Source organism: Topomyia yanbarensis, chromosome 2 (assembly GCF_030247195.1).
Source record: "Topomyia yanbarensis strain Yona2022 chromosome 2, ASM3024719v1, whole genome shotgun sequence".
Classification (NCBI taxonomy): Eukaryota; Metazoa; Arthropoda; class Insecta; order Diptera; family Culicidae; genus Topomyia; species Topomyia yanbarensis.
This window is the reverse complement of record NC_080671.1, coordinates 382,606,175-382,625,439: the sequence shown is the minus strand read 5'-3', so window position 1 is coordinate 382,625,439 and position 19,265 is coordinate 382,606,175. Positions and strand designations below refer to the sequence as shown.

The 19,265-nt window shown below is 38.0% G+C and overlaps 1 protein-coding gene across 1 annotated transcript in view; it reads right to left on the bottom strand.

Moving 5' to 3' along the window:
• Window positions 1-19,265, bottom strand: part of LOC131680794 (uncharacterized) — a 61,388-nt gene that overhangs the window by 25,189 nt on the left and 16,934 nt on the right. The window contains exons 2-7 of the mRNA XM_058961504.1: window positions 19,080-19,160; window positions 18,763-19,003; window positions 18,363-18,496; window positions 18,152-18,301; window positions 17,944-18,090; window positions 3,156-3,333 (exon numbers count right to left, since the gene is read on the bottom strand). Of these exons, the coding sequence (XP_058817487.1) occupies window positions 3,156-3,333; window positions 17,944-18,090; window positions 18,152-18,301; window positions 18,363-18,496; window positions 18,763-19,003; window positions 19,080-19,160 (931 nt within the window). The remainder of the gene's footprint in view (window positions 1-3,155; window positions 3,334-17,943; window positions 18,091-18,151; window positions 18,302-18,362; window positions 18,497-18,762; window positions 19,004-19,079; window positions 19,161-19,265) is intronic.

Sequence of the window (19,265 nt, the reverse complement as noted above, 5' to 3'; positions counted from 1 at the left end):
TGACAGCATGTAAACAATACACATCAATGAGAAAGTGTGCAAAATTTGGTTGATTTTTACCCAATGGTAACAAAGTTATGCCCTGTTGAATGTGTCGCAATAATTTCGTGTTCGCCCTTTATTATCCCCCCCCCCTCCTGAAAAAATGTCTTACTACACCACTGCGTCGAGCTCAATCAAATGGTATATAAGACTTGGCCATCCGGGCCTCGAGAAAAGTTTGAGTTTTTTTCCTTAAATTTCTTTTATAAGAAATGTAAAAAAATCCTGTTTCTCCTAAACAATTGGTTGCTAACTAATATTCAAATTTTACTTACGCAGAAGCAGACATAGACATTGAAAGTCTATTGATTCAATTTCAATGTTTTTCAATTACTGATTGAAGAACATTGAGCATGTTGTTTGGTCTTGGAGGATTTTGTAGCTAATTCTCAGTTGAACGAATCCAAGAAAGTACTGGTACAATTCCCCTGTGTAGCTAAACATCGTGTAGCGCTACCAAGTTCTATCGCTGGATAGTGCGAACACAATGATGTCCAAGGCATTATATAACACCGTCACACAAACCAACCACATCGAATTCTACACCATCAACATCTACCCACCAATATGTGTTTTTTACCACTCAGCATCGGAACCAAACTACCCTACCTACATTAACGTCCATTTATTTCTCCTTTATCTATAACAAAGGATCGTTGGAGAAATAACTAGTTGAATTCCCAGATTATTTAAATTTCAGTGTATTTATGTTATGCTGAAAATGTATTCCGTTATAAAAAATCTAATTATCTCTCCAACGTCATTAATATTTAAAATCACCTATTTATTTTTAGAAAACCAAATTATTCCTTCTAATTTCAAATAAACTCAATTTTTTTCTCATGCAAAACGAGACCGTTAAAGTTTATTCCTAGTTTAAAGAAAATCTTCTCCCCATCTTACTAATTTTGATTTAGCAAAAATCAAATAGTAAATCACCACAATCTAAGAAAAATAGAAAGGAGTTCAAACCATTTGATTGTTGATCATCCCTACATCAGCACAGCACAACGGCAGTTGAAATTCGCTAAATAACATATTTGGACTTCAGTCAACGTCCACTCGCGCGCCTCTGTATGCTTTTCACGGTTTGCTGGTTGGATTGCCAAGCACACGCGAATCGCTTCACGATAATGATTATGTGTACTGAAAATTGGTCGATTCGGTTCTATCCGTAATAAAAGTGATCATGGTTTGGCTTACTAATATTTCTGAATTAGACGATATAATGGTAGACGTATGTCAGTTCCCGCCACTGAAGTAGACATGATTCAAAACTTAGAGACAGCGCTTGAACATCGAGAATCTTATAAATTGCCAGAATTAGAAACTGTTAATGATGGCAGCCTACTCGAACAGAATTCTGTAGTAATATGTACTAAGATCGTGGATTGGGTGTAAATTCTTTTTAATGAAGTAGCATCGTTCATATGCAAAATGGAACCATTGTAGGTCGAAAAGACGTAGCTGGTAAGAGACGCGTTTGGTTCGTGGCCGATTTGGGTTCGATTCCCATCTCCCGTACATAGATTAGATAATTTTAATTCGAGAGCAAAGGCTAAAATGTTATTAATTAATAATAATTAATAATTACATTCAGCTAAATTTAAGTATTTTGGTTTGCTTGTATTCAACTGCATGCAAACATATATTTATATATTTTACAATATATTTAAATTCGAAAGTTAACGTAGGATTTTAACATAAGTTATTGTGGCGCTGCAAATAACCCAATATACTAGAATTTATTTTTCCCTTGTAGTAAAGCGACAACGTTATTGATATGTCATATAGCATAACAAATAACAGTGTTCACACATTACCTATAAATTTCCCCCACAAAAAAAATCTGTGTTCAAACAAAGAACTACGTGGTGGCCAGTAATCAAGAATTAAAAACGCTTGCGGTCGATATGTAATATGAATACGATACGTAATAACTAACTAGAATTTTTGTTTCATAGAACGACCGTTTTCCCACTTCAGTCACCTGCAAACGTCTCCCAATCAGACTTTAATAACAAGATTATAATAGGATGCAATTTTAGTAGTAAGTTGTGTTATAAATCTGGTCTTGTTAATTGCAATTTGTAATTTATTAATTGATCGCACGGCAACTTGTTGGTTTTACCAGGTCAAGGATAGTGATAGTTAAAATAACAGTCAGAATTTTATAACAAAAAACTATCAGCACTTTATCCCTTGTTGATACTTGTTTTAATTTTCTGTTATTATAACTACTAATGAGACCTAATTTATAACACAACTTGTTGCGAAACTTGCATGCTATTATAATCTTGTTATTTCAATCTGATCGGGTATCCTTACTGTAACCACAATCTTTGAAATTGCAACTGGTCTGGTGTATTTTCATGGATATGTTTATTTTGTTTCGACGTAAAGCTCATACGTGATGTTGAAGATAATTTACCCACACTTAAGTTCATAATAATAATGATCTTGATCGTATGAGATCAACGAATCTTCCCTAATTGCTTTTAAGCTGTTTTGAAATTTGCGTAACAATATACACGTAACCCATTGATAGGATTAAACACTATGATTATTATATTCCACAACTTCGAAGAAAACTACTCGCAGAGCCGACCTCTGTACCGAAACGCCTTATTGCGCCTCCAGACGGTCATACGCCGAGGTTAGGTAACCCTAACCTCCAGGCACTTACTTACGCTGACTGAACGTCCTGCACTGAAATTGTGGCATGAAAAAGCATCATCTATGCTTTCTGACGTCGGTAAAATTCATGTTTATTGCCGTTTGAACTAGACATCTCTTTTTAATAAACCCGGCGTAGGTGCGCCATGCGAATAAACGAGTCGAAGTTCGATAGAAGGGAGTGAACAATGAACACAACAAAATCATTAACAACATACTAAATGAGGTTAGGTGCCGGTTCACTGACGCGAAGTTGAGGTTGAAACAAACTAAGAAAAAAAAACTACCTACAAGCCCCAAGAGGGTGATGCTCCAGTGCCCCACTGGCCGAGGAGAAATGTAGGTGAAAATATTTTTATTTATCTTTATCTCCTGCGAGTGAGCGAATCAGACGCGTTCGAGCCTTCGACTGTTTACACCAATTTATTTGTACCTACAAACACGCGTGTTTTTGTTGCGTAATACGGCGCAATGCCTGGTTTGGTCGACGCCAGCTATCGGCGGTGGAGGTTTCGTAATGTGTTGTACCATCATTAACCGGAGTGTCAGTGGTGGTAGAGGTATCGGTCATCAACAGCAACATTGCAAGCCAGACGTCAAAGCCACTGGCCATAGCTGCAAAGGAAACCTTGAGCCTCTTATCAATATCCAATGATCCTCCAATGAGGCACGGGATCGGGTTCAGAAGAGAGTTTGAAAGCTAGCTACAGTGAAACTAGTACACAACGTCAAATGAAGCGAGTTTTGATGGAAACTCAACATAGTTTGGAAAATCCTTCATTTTTATTCATTCGTTCATTGTTTATTCGACACGGCACATTTTAGTATGCTTGGCGGTGCCAATTTTTTGTCATATTTTTGCCGGTAAAATCCAAATGTTAACGAAAAACGGAAAAATTGCATTCCATGAGACAGCTATTTCAAGCAGAGCTCTCAATAGGATGCACCTAAGTGGCTCAATCAAATACGGCAGAATATAAATAGAGGGCCGTGTGTCCGTCTGAATCATTCGTTTTTCGCATGTCAAACGAGCAATATCATGACTATAACTTCTCGACGGTACAATAAGCCGTAGACGCTATGGATTTTTGACAGTGGTGACATGAACCCGTCCGCAGTTAAGCCGCGAGTACGAATATTTCAGGTGCCTGTAGGTGCACCCGTTTCATCGCTGTGTGTAAAGTTTATGCTGCGCAGTGCGGCGAAATGTCGATTTCAAACTAAAATATAGGTTGAAAGTAAAAATGCGAGTCATTCAGTGTTAGCATACCACGAGCATATCATATGACTGCTTCTGGTTGCCACAGAGTAGAGAAAATATCATCAGAAGGGGTAGTATTTGAAGGATGGTGGTGAAGGGATAACAGTAATTGATCATTAGATATATTTTGTAATCCAAAATGGTGGTTTTCGGTTGCCACGGGGCTCTGAAAACCATCATCGATATGGGCTCAGAGAACAAACAAATAAGCTAGAACAAATGTTACCGATAAACCTGTGTAAACATTTAAATGAAAACACGTTGAAAATCACCATCGCATACAGCTTCGCATGCGTGAGACACTATTGTGTCCAAGTTTGCATACAAGCCCCGTGTAGCGATTGCTGGCCGATGGAAGTGCCGACCAGTGGCAAGTTGCTATTTGCTGTGATCATTTCAAAGCGACAGTTTAATTTCTTACACAAGTTGAAAAATTTACTTGTATGTCAGTTCTCAGCAGCCCAGGGACAACTTGAAAGCTCTCATATATTAAACTCATAAGCAAATTTTGTGGCGATTTGATGATGTCATGGAAGCTCGAATGAACCAAAATTTGAAAAAGGTGCATCCCATTTATTATTTTCCATATCTGTAAAAAATAAATAATTTAAGCATTTCTATCATCAAATTTATTTCGCTGTTCAAATTAGAAACTGTCCTCATTTCATCATACCTAAATAGAAACATAGATTCCATTTTGAATTTAAAAAATCCAAAATAAAATAAATCGATTTTCGAAAATACAACAAGATGACTTTCAAAATCAAGCCACTTCCACTTATATTGGATTTTCCGAAAATCTTCCGGATCGAATAAACATCTTCCTAGGAATGAAATCCTCCGGTAGATGCCGTTGCTGAAACAGAGCACTACCGGTTTGCTGCCAGAATTCTGATAAAAGCACACAAATTCTATTCAAAACTAATTTTGCTAAATGCGTAAAAAACTACATATATTGTTTATTTTCCCGATCAAAATATTAGAATTCTTGACGCTCTTAATGAACTTGAAACAAGATGTCGTAGGTTCACGAACTGTTAAGCTTGGTGATTTACTTTCATTGGCCAAAAGGATTTTCATTTACATTTCTCGAGAAAAAAGCACCAATGATTTACCGAAATCACCAAATCTTAAATTTTGAAATGACCTCAATTATCAATTTCCTTCGTCATGTTTTAACTGTTTTATGGTAACCGGAAGCTGCCACCATGAATTTCGAAATGGCTTCAATAATAAATTTCTGTCAGTTACCGACCACCACCACCACTCATATTGAGGCAGTTCTGGGTTTTGTGATAACCAGAAGCCGGCAACATGTCAACATGGCAACATGGCATCATCAATTTCCGTTACCTATTACCAGAGACAATCACCATGGACTACAGACGATTTTGACTACTTAGCTGACTCTTAGTTGACTGGTGTTCACTGGGTCAATTGAAAGCGATATCTTTTCATTTGACAGAATCAAACGAAGGAGGTTGAATAGCAACTGCGACTCAATTGAAAGCGACGATGAGTGAAGAGCCATGAACTGACCATCAGTTCAACCCTTTCATGTCTAACTGTTGGGATCAAGTAACACGAAAAACCTATGCTATATTTCACCCCAAGGAGGAAAATTTGGTAAAAACCAAAATTTCTCACTAGGGTGAAAATTTGTTGGTATAAACCAGTCTTTGTACAGGAGGGCACAAATCCTTATTTCATACTATGTTGCGTTTCGGCTTCGCCTCATCAGAAACCGACACTAACGTATTGTCGGAATAGATTAGCGCCGGCTTGACGCAAATCCCTTAAAACTAAAACACACTATGTGTTTCAATCAAACGACTGATCAAACGTGATGTCCCGTTAGAGCAGAAGTTCTGTTTATGCCGATGAGACACAAGTGAAGCCGAAACTTGTCTTGGCTTAGCAGGCCTATGCGAAAGCACTATGCTATATTTTTATATTAGCGCCGGCGCTAATCTATTCCGACAATACGTTAGTGTCGGTTTCTGATGAGGCGAAGCCGAAACGCAACATAGTATGAAATAAGGATTTGTGCCCTCCTGTACAAAGACTGGTTTATACCAACAAATTTTCACCCTAGTGAGAAATTTTGGTTTTTACCAAATTTTCCTCCTTAGGGTGAAATATAGCATAGTGCTTTCGCATAGGCCTGCTAAGCCAAGACAAGTTTCGGCTTCACTTGTGTCTCATCGGCATAAACAGAACTTCTGCTCTAACGGGACATCACGTTTGATCAGTCGTTTGATTGAAACACATAGTGTGTTTTAGTTTTAAGGGATTTGCGTCAAGCCGGCGCTAATCTATTCCGACAATACGTTAGTGTCGGTTTCTGATGAGGCGAAGCCGAAACGCAACATAGTATGACGAAAAACCTGTTTAATGATAGGTGCTTTTCTAGCAGTACTAGAAGCTGCTTAGTTTTGCCTTTCGATGCTCAATACAATTCTTCTGAAACCTTTATAATTATTCAATTGCTGTATTGCTGTATACGAAGATAATCTAAATCGATTTGTTTTATCCTATCGATTTAGACTATGTTTTTTTCATAACAATTGAAAACATCAGATTTTATATATATCAAAATTTTATTTTTCACCGTCAACTGAAACTGTCACTGGCAGCACTGATCCAACACTATCCAATCAGACTAATAACAATAACTTCACTTCAAACGCGAGAGATGACGGACCAAATGACTCCCAAGGTTCGCCAGACAACGCAGCCAATGTTTCACCGCCAAGGAAGAGTATCTCGACACACAGCAGCAAGCTGCGTTAACAATACCCAATGGACCGACATTTTGAAGCTTGATTTTAATTTTTTACATATTGTAAAAATCATAAAAGACCCACGGTTCAGTCATGTTAACAGATTGAACCGTGTCCAATAAATAAGAAGAAAAAAAAGATATTTTAATCCACCTATTGGTGCAATTCTGCCTTTCTCATTTCTCCAAACTATGACTCATGATCAACATTATTGTGGAAATGTCTATTACATTCTTAGTACACTTTGCACCCATACACAATGGCTCACCAGCCAGGAACCTGAGGAGCTACGTGTCGACGTTGACACACTTGAAACAAAAAAAAATATCATTCTTAGTTAGGCTAATCAGCATTAGTTCAATGTTGTCTTCCTGCTAACAAATTCGAAAGGGATTGTTTGAACAGATTGAAACGATGCATGAGAGTTGTATCGTTTTCAATTTGAATTTGTGTTCGTAAAAGGTACTTTAAATGACGAAATAATCGTTGCCGATAGGTGCTGCACATGTTTAGAATATGGTTTGTTTTTTGGTTCAATGATTTTGTTAGAGGGAATCATCTTATCGTACGTTACTGAAAAAAAAACTAATTTGATCAAACTTACCCCGTTTTACGGTAATCAAATGACGAATTTTTACCGCTACCTAAATGATTCATAAATGTCAATCAATAAAGAGTAGACATTTTTCTTCCAGTGTGCCAAATTTTACATGAGCCATAAAAATCATTAGGGAGAGCCATTACTGGTTCATGGAATTTACAACCAAGTAAAAATTAAATCAAATGTAGAACTAAGGTAATAGGAATTTTTGAATCCTATTAGTAAGGGTGCCACACTATTACCTTAATGAGGGTATGGTTGCCACCTCTAGTGATGCTTTCAATCGGATTTTTATACTGAACTAAGATGGACTGCAAAAAACATGAGTATAGGCTGAATCAGACAGAAATTTAATTAGAAATTATTAGTTACTGAGATGAAAAGAAACAAGTATAAACTTTTTCATTCCTTCAGTAACTCGCCAGGGTATGAATTTAGCCCTGGGTAAAAATTACCAATTAACTAACATTCCGCGTTGAGTGATTTATATTGGCAAAGCATAATGGGCACCACTGTTCTGTTCCGTTCACATTAAGCTTTATGAAGACACATTTTTCGCGTTAGTAGATAGTTTTGTTGGTTTAGATGAGTGTAGAATTTCACTTCCCCGGTTAACCGCAAAGCATACAAAAGCACCAGCCACTCTCGCTGTAGTGGATAAGCCGAACGAGCATTGCTCTCCGTTATAGAGAAGAGTGAAGCACACTGCATCGTCTTCCGGCATCCTTTGCGGATTCTTCGTCGCAAGCGAAATTCTAACAAAGAAGTAAAACTCTCCTCACGGATCAACAGTTCCGCTGCAGGAGCAGGCAGCGTAACACCAGAAGAATTAAATTCAGTACTATAAAAGTTTAAAATCACGTCGTCTCACCATACCTGGAGAAATTGAGGTAAAATCCGGAGGCCCGGAGATCGCCCTCGAAAACCAGAGTCTCCAGGTCAAACCCGGAGAGGTGGCAACCCTACCTGCTTGCGAAAAACTAAAACTCGAATCGAATGCTCAAATTTTCACCGTGTCTTTTGAGCCGATGGTTAGGGTGAAAATATGTTCAACAATCTATATCATGTTTATACTCATATGTGCCAGGGTAAAAATATTTTACACCACTTTAATACGTATTAAATATGAGAGACCCATTTGGCTTCCGTTGTGTACAGTGGTTGTATCTTCAAAAGTACTGTTCACGGCAGGTTTACGAATACGAAGACTTCGAAGCATTCAAATCAATTAAATAAAAATAAACGATGTGTTAGTCAATTTTCTAATAATGTAACATCTCTACATTGATGTAGAAATTTTAAGGTAGCCTATCTGTAGGCAATTTTTGTTGTACTTTGTAACGCAGGTAATGATGGTACGTGATACTGTTTGTAGTGGCCAACCGGGCGGTTAAATTTATTTTCCTCCTTCCTTGTCGAAAGAAATGTGTCTTTCCTTTCGAGCATTTGCTTTAGAATAACTATCAGTCTGCTCTCGACTTTGCAACAGAAAAATTGCACGTGAGAGGTAATCACGGATCCCCATGGTATTGACAACCTTTCAATCATTGCATCAATCACCAACCAAGGTCATCGTACAGTGGTTCAGGAAGCGAAATTAACGAAACAATTGATTATGCTTTGGTTTTAGAAATTTGGTGTCTTAGAAACATTTATTGTGAGTGACAAACTGCACCTTTTGGCTGAAACGGTTTTAGGGTGGTCCTTAAAATGTCAAAGTTGTTCATATTATTTCAAATTTTAGTTGAGATAGAATGATACTAAAATATTCTAGAACAATAAATTCTGAGCAACTTTGTTGAAAATGCTAACCTTTTATCTCAAATCGTTTTTATTTTAAGCGTCATCAATTGTTTCCCGCTAATTTCACTTCCTGGACCACCGTGCATCGGAAACAATAAATGATTCGTATGACCTGACCTGATCCAAAACAGGTATTCTCTCCAAAGGAAGATTATAAGTCTTTGCCTTAACTGACTCTCCGCGATTCAAACGAAACGAGTACATTTCGAATGCTTTATGGGACTAAGAGTGCGCAGACGTCTACTCGGAAAAGGGCACCGCGGCTAAAACCTTCCGGGATGATGGAACACCCTCTAGATATCCACAGTACGCGGGGTTAGAAACGCGATTGAAGCGTTTGATGAAAGCTAAGAACGATGCTTCCTGGCGCCAGTTCGTCGACTGGCCAACGAGAAAAACTATTAAATCATTTTTCGTTTCGTTCGATTAACCTCAATTTGCAGTTTCATATGGATCGATGACTGTAAGCAGCAGGTTTTGAAAATCTCTACGATAAGGAAAGTTTATCTTAATAAGTTTATTCCAGTACACGGAATTTGCAAACAGGAGCGAAAAATACTCATACTGTATCCATATTCCAGATGCCTCATAAACTACAATTGTCTCTGATGGCCATCAATACAGGATCGTCGACTATGATTGATATTAACACTATTAATGTGCTGAAGTTGGGTATCTTTTAGCATCCTGCAGCCCTACATGTAAAAGACGAACAGCAACATTTACGTACTACCTATCGAGTTTCTTCTAATAATTAATTCAGCTAATTGTATAAACGTGGATAGCGCTGTAATATTTTTTAACTAGATACTGACATTACACTCGAAAAGTGAAGCCAAATTAAAATGTATACAAATAATGGCTCCTGGAAATCGACGATTAATGAGATAGCGTCGAATACTTCGTCTTGCGATGGCTCTTGAAGGGTTGTATAGTTGATCGAATGTAGACCGGATTCATCACCGCCGCTGGTGAGCAAGACCCACTAAATTAGTTATGGAATTTGCGTTTCGACTTCATCTCATCAGAATCCGACGCTGACTTAGTTAATGGACTAATCTAGCGCAAGATTGACGCTAGCTCCAATGAACGGAGACACAATTTGTGTTTCTGAGCAAACCCCTAGTCAAGCGAAAAGAAACTCATTGTAAGCTGATGAGAACTAATGAAATCGAAACATTCGGTTTGGCTTAGCAGGCCAATGCAAGATGTAAGCTGAAATATAACATAGCTCAAGACCCACTAATCAATCCAGGGTGGAGAGACAGGTAGCAATACTCATACCTAATGGGAGGCTTGAAGATCCGGAGGAATTCCACAGGATAACACCAAGTATGTTCGATGAATTAGAGGAACTGTTACAGCCTAGTTTCAGTATGCGCTACACGTCGTGTACCATTTCACTACGAACAAGGCTATTTATAACGTTAAGGTAAAACACAATTCATTGCTAAACATTTTTGAAATTAGAATTTACTACTCGCCCTTCATTCGTATATCAGTCTACATACGAGCTCTGCAAGAAAGACTATTATGGCAATATCCTTAATTTATGTCTATCTATTGTAATTCCCTATTGCTTTGTAGGCCAGTAATGGCTCCGTGGATGCTATAATTAGACATAACACTCGAAAAAAAATGCTTCGTCCGCTTTGACGGTCATTTTAAATATATTTGTAGCTGGGACTATGGCCGAATTTGCGATGATGGCGCCACTGACATATGAACAAGCATGCTGGGGATAGACCACTAGTGAAAAATTGTTCCCAAGCAAGAGGGGTAACACTCTAGTAAACTACTGTTTGGGACCGTGTATAAAAGGTGGAGCTAGTGTTCTAGGAAAATGAGTGGTTCGATATTTTTAGAGAAATTTCCGCTAATTTCCTCATAGTGTTATGTCTGTTATAGATATGGTAGTTAGACAATGTATCTAAACTAGTACCCATATTAGCACTAGTTGGACACTAAAATCATAAAAGTCACACGTCTTGTGTGAACACTAATAACGAGGAATATGAACCAAAACTGTTTTTTGGTATAAGAACCAAACGCCTGGAACTACGCAGAATTCCCAAATGGGAAAATTTTGGACAAAGCACAAGACCTTACATAAAGTATGGTTTTTGTTTTAGTGTTTCGGATTCTTCTCGTCAGTAACTAGCACCAACTGGGTGTCTAGTTAGACGAGTGTCGAGTTAGTAGAGTTAGTCTTTAGTGCTAATTTGGGTACTAGTTTAGATACATCGTCTAACTAGACACAAAGGTTACTGACGAGGAGAATCCGAAACACTAAAACAAAAAACCATACTTTATGTAAGGTCTTGTGCACAAAAATTTAGCTTTGTCCAAATTTTTCCCATTTGGAAATTCTGCATAACTAAATGAGGTTATTACATAACGGGTGTTCAATAAAAAATGAGAATGATTGCAATACCTATCTGTAATTAAAGTAATGAGCGTGATTTTTTAAAGTAGAATACTTCTAACGTTTCAATATGGGAGTCCCTTTCCAAAAATTTCTGCTCAGATATTTTCCCAGTTTTCAAATGCAAATAACTTACGTTGTGCTGACCGAAATCGCAATATCTATACTATCTGATTCCGTAAAATGTACATCTATTATAGATAACGAAAATAATGTATTTTGTAAAGGTGGTGATTATATAATATAATATATATTATATTATTAATCCGTACAATTCAACCAAGCTGCGAGCGTTGCAAGGACTGACCACGGCTTACAAACAGGGTGTTTGGTTCATGGTTAAAAATCTCTCGAGGGATGATTGACTGTCGTATTTGGAGAAAAAAATCGTTCTACACATACCATGAAATCTCAACTGTTACTAAGTTATTGAACCTTTTGCGTTAAAAACTTAGTTGTCTTGAAATAGTTTTAACTCAAAAAATATACTTTGTATTTCAAATTTTTTAGATCGATTGGATAGGTGAGAAAATTTTCCACTGAAAAATGCCCTCAAAAATTACAGCTAATGAGGTTAAGTAATCTTTTCACAGTAATTAGTTTTAAATTTAACAATTTTGATCGATTTTTCGTTCACTTCGCGACAATCTTAATAGTTAACATCACCATTTTAATAATTCAAATTATTAATCTTGAAGAGTTGTATAATTTGTTCTTTGACATGCTACACTTATCTTGTCTTGTTTTCATGTGTTTGGGTTATTAAACTTAGATATTTTTATCTCATATTCACTAATACTAGCTCTTATTGAAAAAGTATGGCACTTATTGTGCCTTTTCTTATTTTAATTCGAGCCAGGAAAATTTTGCATAGAAAAATGTATTAATACCTTTCAGTTAAGTGAATCTAGTATTCTTTTAGAAGTTAATTAGTTCAAAGTTAGTGTTATTATTAGCATTTTCGTTATTCTCTTAAAATAGTAAATGATAAACTTCACCATTATTATCATGGAAATAATGCATCTCAGCAAGTTCTACAATTCTTCCTTCAACTCCATTCAATTAGTTTCGAAGCAAAATCCTTTTTTTCCTCTCGTTTCATATGCAAAAACAACGATTTCAAACACACTACATTTGTGATGAGGTCATGCTGTGTTACCTATTAAATTGCAGCGAAATGAAAAGTGTCAAATAACAAGTTTTAGAGAATATTAAGGGGCACCAAATGAACAATAGTGACGATAAATTTAGTTGATTAATAATTAAAATAATTTCAAAACTCTTTAAAAACGCAAAATTTGAGTTATTTTACTAATAAAAAGTCATTTAGTACACTTAACTAAAAGATATCTGTACATACATCGAAAGGAAATTTTCTCAGTCCAATGAAGCCCTAGGAGATTAGAGTCTTTTAAGAACTTGCAAGTCAATTACAGGAAAAGTTTGGAAGTGAAATTACAAGGAAACGAAAAGAGATAGGAATACTATGTTGAAGAATAAATTATGAATCGTCCTCCAACCCAACTTTTGGATAATAGATATTGCTATAATCATAATTCATTAATTTGAATTTAGCAAAACCTTATCAAAAACACTAACATTTAACTACTTTACAACTAAAAGGTAACTAAAACTAATTAACTGAGAGATATGAACACCATTCAATAGAAAATTTTCTCACCTTTCCAATGGAATTAAAAGATTGTAAATACGAGGTATACTTTTTGAGATGGAGGTGTTTTAAGATAAACAAGTTTTTTTACACAAAAAGTTTAATAACTCTTTAACGGTTGAGATTTGACAGTATGTGTAGAACGATTTTTTTCTCCAAATATGACAGTAAATCACTCCTCGAGAGATTCTTAATCATGAACCAAACACCCTGTATACTAGGCTAGCTCGTTAGAGTGTAAACATTTGACGAGCGAGCGTCATGCAAATCGTCGCCGAAAACAAATACACGGAATTCCTATATTGTTTGCTGCTAACGAATGATCGGCACCTGATAAATCTCAAGGAAGCTATGTCGATGTCCAAAACCTTTGCTTTGAACAGAAAATTACGGTGGGATATGTTTTCTATGGCATGCAGCCAAATTCCTAATTTACGCTAATAATCACATAGATGCACTGATTATTAACTGCGTCTGGTGTAATTATGGCGTAATGTAAGTCAAGAATCCATTTTTTTCCACCGTAAGATATTGTCAATTAACAACTTTCGAGAAATCCGTTTGTTTATCTCAACGATCTCTCTGACGTCACCGAAAACTGTCAATTCGCGGAGTAGCAAGCCTCGTTTCTGTGAGCCGTGGGACTGCCTTTTTGTTGTTATTGAAGTTCATTACTTCGCCATGTTTCTTTTCGCTCGGGTGCTGTCAGTTCAATCGAAGATGGCGTCGAAACAGCAAGCACTCAGCGAGCGTGTTGAACGGTCTTACGAAACGCATGGTCATCGTGGAAAAATATTTACAGTAGACCCCTTTCGAGACGAAAACGTGCCCGTGAGTACAGTTTGCCGGATCCCAGGAGCCCTGAGCGTAGAGCGGAAGGCCGATAGCTGCCGTCCTACGAAGATAATGATGAAGAAGAAGACGAGAGCGTTGGAAAAACTGTTCGACAACAAGGACGGAACGATTTTGCGTGACGCCGGCCGAAAATATCATTGCTCCCATACCGAACCCTCAAGATGGAGGAAATCATCTGTCGGAAGAAGACTCGGGTCCCCGAGTACACGGACGAGCAGACAGCGATCGTGAAATCGCAGTGCCGGTGGATGATGAAGAACTACCGCGGGTCGTGCTGGACGACGAAAGTTACTTTACGCTCTCGAAAACACATTCCAGGAAATGAGAGCTACTATTCCAGCGACAAGTCTAAGGAAAATATAAGTTTAGGCATAAATGTGAAATAAGTTATGCTGTGCATCGCCATATCGGATAGAGAGATTTCAAAGCCGTGGTTCAAGTCGAGCGGTCAGGTCATCAATCGTCAAGTGTACCAGGAGGAGTGTCTTGAGAAAATTCTTCTGCCGTTCTTAAAGGAGCGGATGGGAATTAGGGGAACTGGGGGTAAGACGGGCATGTTAAGAATATACTGTAATATAACATAGTCAGAGCATGTTTTGTCAACATTCAATACTCTATGTTAGAGCTCCATATGTTGGCTTTCGAGTGTCCATAGGGATTATGTTACAAAAATCAACAAGTATCATTTTTAAAGAACTAGAAAACGAAGAAATATTTGCACTTTTTCCAGACTGCGGGCAAAACGGACATATGGTGAGGGTAAGACGGACATGTTACGAAAATGATGATCACAATACAAAATATTCAAAATTTAGGAAAATTGTGCACAAGACGGACACGTTAAAGGTTTCCAGCAAGTTTTTGGTGTAACTAGTACTTGTATTTGCTATTTGTGGTAGTAATAATCCCCACATTTTGGTTTAAACGCAAGGACAATTTACAAAACAGAATTTAATGATAAGTATAGCTCATGAAAGCAATTTTATACATTCAGGAATCTAAAAAGAACTTTTGAATTTTACTGAACGTGGTGAATTTTGCACTACTTGCATCTGGTATGCTCAACCTGCACAAAACGTTGAATAACACAGGGCTGATTTTTGGAACAACTTGTGTTCTGCTTTTTTACATTTTAACGACATTCAATTAGCTAGAGATTACTGGGTAGGGAAAGTTATGAAAATTAGAGCCATAGTACTCAAGTGAGAGCAAGGATGTGAAGTAAACAGGTCGGAAAACTAGAAGTGGCAGGATCATTAGAACAGGCTTAATATCGTGCGGGCTTAATCTTTGTCTTCTGTTAATGAGGGTCGAGCTTAGGCAGAATAACTACGTAATTCCGCGAATCGTAAAATTGACCCTATGAACCGCATGAAAAGTAAATTGAGTGAATTTAAATTGATTTCTCTAGGGAATGGAGGAACATTACATTGTTTTCTCTAATCAATGGGTTTTGATGCCCATGTAAAATATAAACTTAATGCTACGTCGCACAATTTTTGAACCTACCCCCCCCCCCCTATCGTCACACTTCGTCAAAATTTGGTATACCCTCCATACCCCCTAAATGCTACGTCATTTATGCATGGCCCCTAAGCGCGGTGTTTCATGAATGGCGGCCATTCCTTTCGATCGCGAACGGCCGGGTGGAATTTTGGGCAAATTCGCTAATAAAATTTCAGATAGTGACGGACTACGGTAGTAGAAAGTCGCTAAAAAAACAATCCTTTTTTCGGGACAGTTTTCCGCACAGTAACCAAGTGTGAAGTGCGCGTGTAAGACGGCGAATTAAGCCCGTCGAAAGTGCCGGCCCGTTATCCGGTTACAAGTGTGCTGCAGGATCGCCGTAGGGAAACGCTAATCGCGAAGGAGCCACTAGCGTTCCCGGCTAATTGTCAAAGATCCGACGCATCGTCCGTTCTCACTGTGGAGGATCAGTCAAACGAGCCGAGCTCTCCTCCACCGTTAATTTCCAAGGAGAACGAAGCAGGGAGGACAAAGGTTCCCCCTAGGAAGTTTACTGCGGTGATTTCCGGGATCGTTTACAGCGAGTAGACGATCCGGCGATAGTTCGCCACCGTCGCTAGGAGGGTTTCAACAAAAGAGCAAAGCTCACCTCCCTAGCTAATTGTCAAGGACCGCTGCCGGAGCAGCCCTCTAAAATCGGGAGACCATGGCCGTTGTGTTCCCGGCCGATCGGACGCAGCAGAGACCATCCGCCATTCCGCCAGCGACAACAGATCATTCAGCATCAACAGCCGTGGAGAGTGGCAGAATAAAAGTCGGTGAATTTGAAATTTATTCGTTTTGTTTTCCCATTAGTTGGTTGTGCTACGAAAATCCGAAATTCCGGTAGAAGTACCTAGGCCGCTCTGAAAAGAAAGGTCCGCCAGGTAAACAAGAACCCGAGTAGTGGGCATACTCATACTTACAACATACAATACAATTGGAGTTTTAATGTTTAATCCCTAAAATACCCGTGTGTCCGTCTTACGCCACCTGTCCGTCTCACCCACAGTTACCCCACGTCTTCTGGCCGGACAAGTCGTCTTCCCATTACGTCAAGAATACGCTAGAATATCTCGAGCAGAAAGAAATACTTACCAAAAAATAATGAAATTTAAACGACGCGTAAATCAATAAGAATGTAAACATACAAAGCTTGAATCAAAAATTTGATTGAAAATTAAGTTGAATTCGATGCACTCAATGGGAGCATCAAAAAGCATACGATTTTACATTTTCGTTCGTATGATATTACATGTCATCTATTTTACAGCAATATTGGATTAAAAATACATTAAAGTGCATTGGTATACAGCTGAAGCTGTAATTTTCAATTAACGTTAAAAATTATAATAAAATTCGTTGAAGAAAGCACGACAAGTTGTGTGTATTTGTGGTGGAACTTAATTTTACATTTATATTCATGCTCCAAATATGTGCATTAAAATAAGTTTAAAATTACAAAATATTTTTTTTCTGTGTACCGTACGTGCCGAAAGAAAGGAACCCGATCAGCTTGCCCCAGTGCCGATCCATTGAGAATTTTTTCGGCTCCCTCAGTGCCCTAGTGTACACAAATAATTGACAGGCCAAGGATACGAAGCAGTTGACCACCAGGATCCGGAAGATGGACGTCAGTGCCATCCAGCGTTCTTGTGGGAGCATCGCGATTAAGTTGCCACGGGTTAAAGTTTACTTGACCTTCTCAAAATAATTCCACCGGGAGCCGTCCATTGTCACCAAAGAGATATGGGGAATAGATTGAAAATCATCTTAAATAACACAAAATGTTTAAAATTAAGAAAATTTACATAGTATGCTTGAAAACACAATATCGCCTACAACATCTACAAAACGAAATTGTTTGCAATACAAACATTTTGGATAATGTGTTTCACATTACTTAAGGAAAACACCGAGAGGCAGCGCTATGCGTCTAATAGAAACGGAGAAACGGGATTCCGCCAACTTACCACAACTAGTCCCTCCTACTGATCTTAAAAATGCCAAGTCAAGGTATTTTTAATTCGAATGTATAGAAATAATTGTTAGAATTGTTTTTTTTAGAATTTATTTTTTATGCAAAATAAGCTAATTTCAACAGTTATTTACAATTCTTCAACGTAAAACGGCCGAACAACTCGATTGTCGCACCTCTAAATTACAGTAAGTCACATTTAATCACTTTTATAAATCTAATTTTTCTTTCGTACCATCTCTCGCTCTTTTTCTTCATTAGCAAACAAACCGAGATAACAGTTTGCTAAGAATATTGGCAAATTATTCGCTTCATTACTTGCTTCCTATGTTTTCCATTTTAGGGGAACAACACTTCCTCGGGGAACCTTTCGAGGATTTTATTTCCCGTCGTTTTGAATATCCTTTGAAGTGCCTTCTCAATCAACGGAATCAGTTCGTGACTCAGCAGGGAAAAGTTTTGGTTAATCGTTTCGTTGATAATTTCACCTGTGTGATTGTAGAAAACAAAATCATTTATACGTGTTCGAAGTACATGATCTGATCATACCAAGAACGCGATCTCCACCAAACAGGTTTTCCAGTTTGATTTTTCCATCTCCGACTTTAATTTTAATATCCAGTTTAGCCAGCGAGAGATGATTCTTGCCGTTGATCACTTTGCGGTCACCTTTGATTCGAACATTTCCCACTCCCTGGGCTAGAATACAAATCGATCAGAACAAATTTAAAAAGTTTCGCAATGACTCAAACGAACTTACTAAAGTTTCCTGTAAATCTTCCAGCACCCTTCACAGGGAGCAGCAAAATTCGTCCGTCAACTACATATCGTCCTTCAACATACAGATGCGGTAGCTCCAGCTCAAAGCTGTAGATTTTTCCGTACTCGAGAATACTGAAAAATTTAAGATTTGTTAAATTTACTTTATTTACTCTAATTAATGCGGAAGGGTGAGAAATCTGCTCAACACACTAAAATCAGCAGTTCTCGACCTCTTTTGTATAACGGAATCACCCGCAGTTTCAGTCTGTTACTAAAAAACTTCAAATTTAAATATCGTTCAGAGAAGATCGTTTCTTCAATTAATTCGTAACAGTGCCCCCAGATTTGAGATCTGCTGATCAATGAACAAACTTCGTAACAAACTAATTCGTATTCACTTTAGTCTCTTCAATCGGAAATTGCCCGGTCCGTAGGCTTTGATGTCCTTGGCGGTTATGCTAATGCCCTGTCCGGGAACACTTTCAGCCACTATCAGATCGCCGAGATTGATCGGTTCGATGGCGGGAATGTCGAGCTCCGGAATGCCACGGGCCAGATAGGGTCGAAGGGTTTCGATCGACTGTTTCATGCATTCCGTCAGCGCCGGGTCGTCCTTGTGGCACACATGCAGATACTCGGCTGCAATGAAGGAAATTGGAAGTTGGAAAATTGCTTACTACATAGTCGATGCTTTGCACAAAGGAAATTTTCTTACGGAGGTCTATGGATTTTGCGCTGTCTACGGAAAGTAGTATCACTAATGCCCAACACAATTGATAGCTTCGCATTTTGGTATCTGAAAGAAGAATGAAGACAAGACAGTTGGATTGAATTCAATTTGTACCAGTTTAGGACTACTGGCTAATGCCGGCCATCGTTTAACTTCTGCGTTTTACATAAT